This window comes from Nicotiana tabacum, chromosome 8 (assembly GCF_000715075.1).
Source record: "Nicotiana tabacum cultivar K326 chromosome 8, ASM71507v2, whole genome shotgun sequence".
NCBI classification, from domain to species: domain Eukaryota; kingdom Viridiplantae; phylum Streptophyta; class Magnoliopsida; order Solanales; family Solanaceae; genus Nicotiana; species Nicotiana tabacum.
This window is the reverse complement of record NC_134087.1, coordinates 18032136-18043682: the sequence shown is the minus strand read 5'-3', so window position 1 is coordinate 18043682 and position 11547 is coordinate 18032136. Positions and strand designations below refer to the sequence as shown.

General features: G+C 36.6%; 1 protein-coding gene across 1 annotated transcript; it reads left to right on the top strand.

Annotated features, from left to right (window-relative positions):
• The first annotated feature begins 3051 nt into the window (after positions 1 to 3051).
• On the top strand, positions 3052 to 11259 carry LOC107768740 (uncharacterized). Its single transcript, XM_016587882.2, has 6 exons — positions 3052 to 3256; positions 4084 to 5148; positions 6071 to 6211; positions 7019 to 7763; positions 7877 to 10040; positions 10742 to 11259. Exons 2-6 carry the CDS (start codon positions 4215 to 4217, stop codon positions 10769 to 10771), a joined length of 4014 nt encoding a protein of 1337 aa, XP_016443368.1. The 5' UTR covers positions 3052 to 3256; positions 4084 to 4214; the 3' UTR covers positions 10772 to 11259.
• The last annotated feature ends 288 nt before the right edge of the window (positions 11260 to 11547 follow it).

Sequence of the window (11547 nt, the reverse complement as noted above, 5' to 3'; positions counted from 1 at the left end):
TATAATATAACATGTTAAATTATATTAATGGTGTAACAATTCATTACACTACAGATGTGTATAACTCAAATTCTTGTTTTAATACCAATATTTCGCATAATTTCTCTATCTCTTAGAGTCTGTTTTGAAAGCCACCCTGTAATTAGAATTAGTATAATTACACAATCTAGTAATTACACAGTTGTGTAATTACGATGACCTATTTGTTTGTCATAGTGTAATTACAATATAATTACAAGTTTAGTGTTTGGTTGCACAAGTGTAATTTTTTAAATTTAGCAATTATCAAAACTTAAAAGCTAATATAATAAATATATGCCTATAAATTTATATTTGTATAAATTATATTATATTTGGTATTTAAGATGTATATTTTTATGTGAATATAAATTAATTAGTAATCATATATTTATAACTAATATTGTAAAAATAATTTATATATATTTTTAAATTAATAAAATTTAGTTTAGATACTTACAACAATTAAAAATATAAGTTTTGTAAGAACATCATGGAATTTATGTCTGATAAAATATTTATAAATGTAATGTCATAACGTTATTCAAATGTTTGACAAAACTAATCTATCAATTCTAACTAAAAAAATGAACAACATGCAATGTGAGCCAGTACTACTAAAACAGGTAAATTGGAACCATAAATAAACACATTTTCAAAATTCAAAAAAATAAAATCGTTTAACATATGTCAAATTCCAACATAATAATAGTAAGTTTCATTGCAACTTAAGATTAGGAAACATGATAAGTTGATAACCACATTCAACAACGAAATTTCACTTTAATTGCATCACTCACTATATGCCAAGTTTGTTAATGCCTCATTATTTCTAATATTAGGAGGTGTAGTTTCAAAAAATAGAATAACAAAATAAAAAATAAAAATATAAGCAATTACATGGAATCACAAGAAGTAAAGATAGAGAAATAAAAGATAAATAATGTATAAAGAAAAAAATATTTTAAAATTTCAAAAAAAAAAAAGTAAAAATAAAATTAAAAAAACAAAAATAATAGAAATAAAAAGTTATAAACAAAATAAACTAAAATAAAAATAAAAAAAGAAAGAAACTAAAAAACAACCTTGTAATTACACAATGTAATTACCACCAATTCTCACCTCCCCTTGAGAATTTGAGAGTGTAATTACACCCCTCCAATTACACCCAATTTCATGTTGACCAAGTAATTACTTGGCCAAACAAATATGCCAAACTGTGCAATTACACCCAATTACATCCAAATCCATTTCCAAGGTGGCTTTCCAAACAGGCTCTTAATTTATAAATTGGTGTATCCAAAAAAAAAAAGATGAATTTTCAGAAACCACTATTGTTTAGTGGATATTAACTTCCTATAGCTACCATATACATAATTACTTCCTATAGCTACTATTCAGTTGTTATGGTAGTGTATTCGATGTATTCGCGCTGCTGTATTGAATACAACAACAAAAAACGCCTAAAAATTAGGGCAGTCCAGCTGTACGCGCATGTAATCACACGTATTCACGCCATGTATTCATGAATACAGTAGCAAAAAACACCTAAAATCAGGGCAGTCTAGCTGTACGCGCATGTATTCACATGTATTCGCGCCATGTATTTATAAATACAATCACAACAATCACCTTAAAAATAGGTATGTCCAGCTGTCTAAGAGAGAGGAAAAATATAAATAACGTATTTCATGCCTCAATGGTAGTATATACCATAAATACTTATTTTGTTATAAAAATATAAAAAGTAGCTACAGAAAATAATTTTTTTAAATAATTCTGATTTATAATAAATAGGGTGTATACCTTTGCTATATCGTAAAAATTGCACGGGGCGCCCTATTTGGTCGCCCCATTTAACCTATACCCATTTTAAAAAAAGATTTAACTTGTACCCACTTTTTAAACAACTTAAGCCCCATTTCTCCTCCTCCTCCTCCTCCCCCTCCTTCTTCTACTGTTGTTGGTGCTGCTATGAAACTTCAGTTGATTGGATGATTGCAATAAGTATGTTTATTAAATTATTTAAAAATAAATTATAAATAATTACGTAAGTTAGTAGATAATAATTTGTGAATATTTTCACGTACGAGAAGTTTAAGGTCACACTTACTAATTCTTTTCATGATAATTCTGTTATTTTCACGTTTATTGTTTCCAAAATTTATGATTTAGATACTGTTGGCAATCTGATTATTTATCTAATATGTTAGAAAGCTTTTTCAAAACTTCAGCTTATATAGTGCTGAAGTTTTTACAAATAAACTAAATAACTTCAACATCTTCTGCTGAAGTTTTTGAAAAAGCTTTATGACAAAACTAATGAATTCGGGACAAAAAAACTTCAGCTTATATAGTGCTGAAGTTTTTACAAATAAACTAAATAACTTTAGCATCTTCTGCTGAAGTTTTTGAAAAAGCTTAATGACAAAACTAATGAATCTAGGACAAAAAAACTTCAGCTTATTTAGTGCTGAAGTTTTATAAATTAACTAAATAACTTCAGCATCTTCTGCTGAAGTTTTTGAAAAAGCTTAATGACAAACTAATGAATCTAGGACAAAAAAACTTCAGCAAATAGAGAACAAAACTTTAACTACTATGCTTAAGTTCAGCAATTACAAACAAAAACTTCAGCAAATAGAGAACAAAACTTCAGCTACTATGCTCAAGTTCATCAATTACAAACAAAAACTTCAGCACACTTGGTTCAACAATTTTTGTTACTTCAGGCCCGTCTACTAGAATGCTGAAGTTTTGCGTGATTGCCTTTGCTACTTCAGCCCCGTATGTTGAAGTTACGCGAAAAAAATGGGTACGCTTACAATTTTTTTTGCAAAGTGGACACAAATTAAAACGTGACCCAAAAAGCGGATATAGATGCAAATGCCCATGCTATATGAGTTAAAATTTCCAAAAAAGAACTTATAAATTGGGCCTCCACATTCTCTACGGAGTCGTTTAGACCCAAGCCCATAATCCATCACCCGACCGCTTTCCCTTTACCGTTAACTTTGCGGAATTGCGGTAAAATCTTTTTTCATTCCGTTTTTTCTTTTCCTTTTCTCATTTTGTTTTTATAGCCACTGCGCTCTCTCTGTTTCTCTCTCTAGGGTTTTAACCCAGAAGAGGACTTCAAAAATCTCGGATGCGAAACTCGCTGGATTTCAATTCAGATCGTCGAAATCAGTTTAAATTGACATCTTCGGACCTACTAATTCGTCATTTAGTATGCATTGTAAGTGTATATTTGTGCTTAAGTTATTTGCTTTTATTGTTCTTTTACTGGGTATGTTTGTTACTGTCATTTGAAAATGCTTGCAATTTAAAAGGTGAGATTATTTTCTTCTTCTTTTTAGTTTTTTTTTGTTTGGCTTTTTATGCTTACAAATTTGGGATTGAGATGCTGTTGATTGATTCAGTATTTTGTTAAGTAAATTTTTGTGTGGAAAGTTTGAAATCCTTAATACCGATTTTATGTGTTATAAAATCTTTGTTAATTGGAGGGAAGGATGTAGAAATTCCTTAACACTATGAAGCGTTTTGCTGCATTGGGGGCGTTGGGCGGGCAAGGTGTTGGGCGGTGGGTTTGGTTCCTAAGGTCTTCTTAGGTAGGGATTAAGTTAAAATTTATCCTGTTGTTATTTGGGTAAAGATTTCATATCTGTTAAGTATTATTTAGAATGTGCGTTTAGGTGGTTTTGTTAAATATGAAAGCTATCAACTTTATGAACATTCCTGCATGCCTTATTTCTTCGTCTCTGAAACTGTAAATTTTGCAGTCTACATAGTGGTGATAGGCTTTGCTGAAAGAAAAAAGATAAAACTTTTTAATCTTGTAAACTGGAGGAGTCATATCCCTTTGGAGTCTGATTCCTTAACTTTGGACGTGTAGTATCAATGCTGAGATTAGTTGATTACCTTGTCAGATTTTTGCATTGGCTTCTGCTTTCTTCTCTTCCTCTTGTTTCTTTCTCTTCATCTTTGTAAATGCCTGCAAGGTCATGAAAATTTGTTATTCGCTACTTTGCTGGAATTAGATTTGTTGAATTATTTGAATTGAAGGCTACAGTTTGTCTTTAAACGGGCTGCTGGATGAGTTAATTTGGTGATCTGCACGTCGGAACTCTCTTGGACCGCCAGGTGGGATCGTGCACCCAAGAATTGTTAATTCTATAGGTAGCTGGCTGTTTGAGATGTATGGTCAGGGTAACTATGCCACTCAGATAGGTCAAAATGCTAATACGTCTAGGCCTCCATTGCAGCAGTGGCCTCCTCCCCCTCCTCCCTCTACCTCTCAGGCTTCACGTCCACCTATGTTGCCACATGGTTATCCACCAGGACCACAAGTTGGTCAGCGTGGCCCTCCTACATATCAGCATGCCCATCATGGTGTACGTCACCCTAGTCCACCTTTTCCAGTTCCAACAAGTGGCAGCAATTCTAGTCAATTTTATGCACTACCTCCTCCTCCTCCTCCTCCTCCATCTGCACAAGTTCATGGAAGCTCCCCAATGCTGCAATCTCACCAAGTTCCTGTGCTGCATTCACAGTGGAATCCTAGTATGCATCATGTTCCACCTGTAATAGCTCCGGGTGCTCCTAGAATTCTTCCACCACCTCCATCACTAGGTCAAATGCCTTATAGAGGTGCATTTCATCAGCCATCGCCAGACAGTATGCAAGTTTTTCTTCATAACCTTCCTCCTCCTCCACCACCACCACCACCAAATTCGCAGAACCCTGGTTTGTCCACACCTCCCCCATTTGATCCCTCCCTGCATTTGAAAAGCCATGATTCTCATGTGCAACCTGCAGTTCCTGGTCCTCAGCCTCCTTTGCCGCCTTCACCTCCTGGGGATCCACCTCTTCCACCATCTTCACCACCTCTCATATCTTCCACTGCAAATACTAATGGTGCTAAAGATGAAGGGGCGTTTGAGCACGATGGAGGGATTGTTAACGGAGAAGATTTACCGGTAAATAGTAATTTGGATTCAGATCTTCCATCTTCTCCTCCTAAGCCTGTATCACTAGCATTTTCAGGAGAAGCCTCATCAGTTCAACTTATTAATTCAAGAAACTCCGCTCCGTCTCATTCCGCTGCCGATTCTGATATGGAGATGGAAGGTTAGTGTACTATATTCTGTTTGTATGCTTTACATGTCTACTGTCTATTGCTTATTGCTATTTGATGCTTCTTCTATCCCAATATATAGAAGTTGTTTGACCCAGTACCAAAATCAAGAGAAAGATGAAAAAATGCGAGTTCAGTATTTGTTGAGGGAAACGTGGCCATATGTTGTCTTTGCCCTATTGAAGAATATAAACTGAATAGGTCCTTCATATTTTTTTTCAAGATACATAAAACTTTCTATGTATAAGTGTATATAGCCTTTCAGAAGAGACCAAACTAACTAACTTTTGGAACGGTCAGCATTTTTTGGCAAGGATTCTAGCATATTTTCTTTTACCTGTAAACTCTTCATTTGGGGTAAGGTTTACTTCAGTCTTATTTTCTTTTTTGCTAGTCTAAACCCTGAATTACAAGGACATCTATGAAAGACAGATAGTGGACACAGTGTCATACCTTTAATGTATAAAGCTACATTGCAATCGGTCTGGTGGAGGGAGCACCAATCAATGGCTATTAGTTGCCTCCAATATTATCTTTCATGCCTATTTTAACAGAGGAAAATTAAGAACACGGAGGTTTAAGAGGTCTTCGTACTAGAGTGCCCGATGCAGTGTAAGGAGCCTGAGTATGATTCTGATGTTTATTTAGAAAAAGAAATATTAGTGAGATTCTTCCTATCTCAGTTAAAGAATGTGAGGTGATTGAACTACTTATTTCGAGTTATTGATTGCTATAATCAAGTTATTTGTCAAGCTCTTTTTTGCACTTGCCAAATCAATATATTCTTGTTTTCTTTGCAACCTGTTAATTGAAACCTTCACATTTCTTTATTGCCTAGATGCTTCATTTTTCTGATTGATGGGTGTGAAAGTTTGTGGTCATCTGATCTATCTTGCTTCTCTGTTGGACTATCAGATGATATCACCCAGCTAGATGAAGATCAACAGATCCATTCCTTTGGGGCTGAGAAGCAGTTAAAGGATAGCTTGGCCGAAGATGTACTACTTCGAAATTCATCATGCTGTGGGCCCTTGGAGCCAGAGGAACAAAGACAAGGTGCAAACGTTTATGCCAATAGAGGGTGTGACCTGAAAAGTCCGTGAAGTGACTCATGTTAGAATAGCTGACACATGTATCTTTTAGCTTTGTGCTTAGTTCTTTTCTAACTCTGAGCATTTATCATGAGTATGCAATAGAATGTCTATAATTCAAAATACGTTAGGAAGCTACCACTAATCTGAAATCACCTTCAGCTGATATGAGATAAAGACATCCCTGATTAATTGTTTATTTTGGGATAGCTTTTCTAGGAGTATTTTGACCTTATTGTAAATTAATATTCCAGTAAAAAATTAAACTTTTAATGTTATATTATTGTTACTATTATTTACATGTATATAACTTATTTTTCACTTTTATTTTACTTTGGTATAATGATGAGATGAGTTGAGCTTAAATAAAAAAACATGGTTAGTGAGGATTCATCTAGCCAACCCTAACCTGTTTGGAACTAAGGCGCAGTTGTAGTAGCTTTAATTTTCTATTTTGATTCTGATGACATGATTTGATAGGTGGTCCTATCCCGAGTAAAGGAGTGAGGTTGTAGTAGGTTAAAGGCTAGCTTAAGGATAGTCTAATGGTAATGAATCCTTTAAATACTAACTATAATGAATCCTCTTAACAATGAATTGAAATGAAACTTAGTAGAGCGTAATGGATGCATAGGATTCATATAGCCGGCCCATCTAATTTGGATTGGGGCATACTTATTGATTGATTGGCTGATGAGATTATTAGTGTTTGAATTTGATGCAAAGTTGCCTTCTTTGTGTTTGTATCCTCTTATATCTTCAGTCTCTGCAGATTCTCCATATCGTGCTCCATCAAGTTTTCAGGAGGCCAACGGTTTAAACAGGGATAATGTACCTGTCTTGGATGATAATGTGCATACATCATCTTCTATAGAGAAAGATATGATCCATCCTAGTGCATCACCCACTGATAAGGGAGTTCATCTTGAAAATAGTCGCAGTCAGCTCATGGAAGCTGCCAGTCCTTTTAGGCTTATTCAAGGCTATGTCTCGGATGATAGTTTAGATAATGCTAGTGAGAATTATCATGGAAATCTTGGCCCTTTGACAGTTCCTCCACCTAGCGAAGTTGTTACTATAACTGCCAAGACAGATACCGGGAAATCACCCATATCTTCAGTTAAACCTTCAAATTCTGTTCCCAAAGGTGATAAAGAATCTTGTGGTGCTGTAAAATTTGAGGATTCCTTTGATAATGGTGTTGGAAATAGATTATCTTTGAAGACTCATACTGCTAATGAAGGACCTCATAGGGAAAATATTTTGAGTGTTGATGATAGTGACGGTTTTGATTTGCTTAGGGACGATGCGACGGATAAATCTCCTATGCGGAAGGTTGATGAGTATGGGAGATTGGTTAGGGAGGGAGTAAGTGACAGTGATTCTGATGATTCACCAAGGTATAAGCGGAGACGTGGAAAAAGAGGAAGAAGCCGGAGCAGAAGCCGCTCTCCTTATGATAGGAGGAGGAGGAAGAGTCCACGGACGAGACAGGAGAGGCGGGGTCGTTCTCGGAGGTACTCATTTTAATTTGCTTTTTCCTACGTTTGTGCCCAATATCTCTTCTGTTGATTTGATTTCTACTGTAGTTTTGGATGATTTTAAAATTGTCAATGCTTAAACTTTACAGCATCTCTCCAAAGAGACACAGAAGTAGAAGCAAGTCACCTTCTAGGCGTGGGTTAACTTTTGGTGGTGACAAAATGAGAAGGGACAGAGGTCATCTCCCACAATGTAAAGACTTTCTTAGAGGCAAGTGTTATTATGGAGCATCATGTCGATATTTCCATGCTGAACTTGACAAGAGTGGTGGATCAAGATCATACAGGAGCAAACATCAGCACCAAGATCTTCCGCCTATTTCAAAGGATTCTGATATGCACGATTTAAAGGATCTGGATGATTTAAAGGATTCTCATGCGCATGAAAATATTGGTACTACTCTCGAGAAATCGGTCCACAATCATGATAAATCCCAAACCCAGGGTATTCCTGATATGGAAGTGAGATATATGAAAGAACCTGAACCTACTTCTCAGCTTTATGGGAAAGAGAATCAAATGGAACTTACTGTGAGTTCAGTAATTGTTGCTGAAGAGCAGAAGCTTCCTGGTGGTAATGCTACTGGGGAAATTCCCTCTTCAGTTGGAACTATGGGAATTCATCAGTTTGAAGATCATGTCTCTGATCAGATGCTCCTAAATGTGGACGAGAAACTTAAAGAGAACTTTGATTCATCTGTTCCGGAGTCATCATCTGTCCAGACATCATCAATGGTCACACCCGTCCAGCTTCCTCAATTTGCGTCTGCTAAGGAGTCATGCCCGTCAATTGTACTCCAGACAGCACCCTTATCAGCTTCCTTTTCTTCACTTCCGCAGGCTTCAAGTACTGCATTTACTCAGCAGATGCCCAGAAATCACAACTTGCCCCCACCATTTAATTCTGCATATATGGAAAGTGTTCCTCTGTATCAAGCCCCATTTCCTCATCAGCCGTCTCCATTCGCTGTACCTCTGAGTTCCTCTTGGAATTCTCTTCCACCACGTCCAGCACAGTCACAACCACCACATCCTCCATTTGTGAACGACTCCTCTGGAAATGCAGCTGGTGGACAACATAATGTTCCTCGGGGACATTTTCAACCAAATATAGTAGTTCCAAGGAATGACTTCTATTCGAGCCCATTGCCCAATATTCCTCAAGGTGGTGAACATCATGCTTATCTGCAGACTCAACCTATCTATTCTAGGGGTTCACCAAATAGACCACCAGCTTTCCTTGGCGAACGTCTGCCTATTGGTGAACTTTCTGTTCCATCTTCTACGAGTTACCCTTACATGCAACAGCCGCACTGTGGTCCTCAGACGGTTGGTATTTCTCGACATCTTGTTGAGCCTGGAGGTAGTTCCTCTATGTCAAGGTATTCATCTGATTCGTTAGACCAGAATCAAGCTCCTCGTTTGCCTGACTTTGTTGGATCCAGAATTTCAAGTCATTTCAACCCTTATGCATCTACATTTGACCAGCCACTAACCACGAAATTCAGTTCGGATCTTTCAATACATGGAAGAGATATGCTCCCTAGTAATAAATACGGTGCATTTAGTTTGAGCAATATGCCAATTGATGGCCATCATGCAGAAAGCCTTGGTTCACAGAATATTACCCCACCATCTGCCCGTGCAGCTGGAGGAATGTTCAACCAGCCAGGTGGTAACCAGTATGACCCACTTTACGACAGCATAGAGCCATCTACTAGCTCACTTAAGAAGTCTGATCCTGGTCAAAAGCTTGAAGTAACGGATGGCTCGGGTGGTATGTTAAGGCTCAGTGGATCCAATGAACCACTAGATGTTGAAGTAAACAAGAGGCAAAAAGGAGGTGGAGCTATTGCATTTATCGCATCAGCAGAAAATGATGAATTTGGTGAGACTGCTGAGGCAGAGGTAGGTGCTGTTGAGAATGGAAGTCCGAGCGATTCCAGTGATGGAGAAGATGTCCCTGCAGGAGAGATTGAGATCGAACAGGTAAAGCCATCTGGGGAGAAAAAGAAAAGTAAGGATTCCCGATCTATGAAGCTTTTCAAGAGTTCAGTTGCTAATTTTGTAAAAGAGCTATTAAAACCATCATGGCGCCAAGGTAATATGAGCAAGGAGGTGTTCAAGACCATAGTCAAGAAAACTGTTGACAAGGTCTCTGGAGCTATGAAAAGTCACCAAATACCCAAGTCTAAGGCAAAAATAGACCATTACATTGACTCGTCACAGAGGAAATTAACTAAACTAGTCATGGTATGACCTCTTCTTATCTCTACTGTTTCACAAAGACCCTTTTATGTGTTTAGTTTTTGCCAAGGGTTTTAATCTGTGCGGGCCAACCAGGTTTAAACGGGTTGTGCTAATACCTGTTGATTGACTTGACCCAATGGGTTGAACCCGAAATGAACCATCAAACGATTGGGTCAAAACGGGTCAACATAGTGTAACACTGTAACCTGACAGTCAAGATACAAGCTATACCAAAACATACAAAATTAAATTTGGAGATCGGAATAATGTAAATGTGGAAGAACTTAAGCTAATAAAAAAATTTCTTTAGCTTTCACTTTTTTTTCTTCAAAAAGCAACAAAAAAAGAGGGAATGTTGGGTCATGCTGGGTATGGTAGGCTATAACTCGTTATTTGACACATATTGACCTAACCCATCTTGTTTTTGGTTAGGGTTGAATCAAGTGTTTGCCTACACTAAAGTGAATGTGCTGGGTATACTTTTTAATATCTATCTTGTGTGTGTGAAATAGGATTATCCCCCCTTCTACTTGAAGTTGAATATTACAGTGCTTATCACTGTTATTTCAAATTTTACCTATGTTTATCAAATTTGCTATTCCATAGACTCTTATAATATAACCTTGGTTGTTTAGGATGCTGATGCTCTGATTAGAAGACATTACGCAACTTCAGTACAATGTAACTAACAGTTTATTTTCCAGGGCTATGTTGATAAATACGTCAAGGTATAACTGTCAGTTTGTTGGCTGTTCCAGTTGGCAACAGCAGTTATTTTGCTGTGGTTTTTGTCATTGTGGATGCTACTGCGCCACAGCATACAACTACTTATGCTTTGAAAAGTCTTTCCTGATGAGCAGTGAGAGTTGCATTGCTGCTTAGGATAAAAGCTCATATGCACGAGTATGCCCAAAAAATTGATGCCTCCAAATATTTCCTGAAACGAGAAACGTGGTATTTGGGATTACTTTGCCAACATCTACAATCAAACCCCAACGTGTGGAATCCTGTACTAAGTGTACTATCTCTGCAGATGGAAGTACGAGGTCTAGACCTCAGCAGCACGTTGAGAAGGGCAAAATGTATGTATTAAGTTTCTTTTTAGTTTAGTTTTGTTTCCTTAATATATATCCTTGTTGAATGGTTGTTGTGTATACGAATATTAATAGCAAACATGTTATTGATTTTTTTCGGCGTTATTGATATTCCCAGAATTTTAATAGCAAGCCTGTTATAGTTTTGTTTCAGTTAATTGTGAGGATAACTGAAAGGTTCTGGTTAGATTTTGTATTTATTTACTTATTAATTCTGGAATGGCCCGTGAACTCTTAATTCTTGTACACTTCAGATAAAGCTGCTTACTTAAACAAGTATGTAAAATTATGGAATATGAAATAACTCCATTTGAAAAAAGAAGAAAATAACTCCCCATCTTAACTATCTCACAATTGACGTTCTTTAATATCGACGATTATGTGGAATGTAGTCAACCTGCACGTAAAACTTCTGT

Excerpts from the sequence above, each read along its gene's own strand:
- LOC107768740 (XM_016587882.2), top strand. The coding sequence starts at position 4,215 with ATGTATGGTCAGGGTAACTATGCCACTCAGATAGGTCAAAATGCTAAT. Across the intron at positions 5,149-6,070 it reads TTCTGATATGGAGATGGAAG|ATGATATCACCCAGCTAGAT; the intron begins GTTAGTGTACTA and ends TTGGACTATCAG. Across the intron at positions 10,041-10,741 it reads AATTAACTAAACTAGTCATG|GGCTATGTTGATAAATACGT; the intron begins GTATGACCTCTT and ends TTTATTTTCCAG.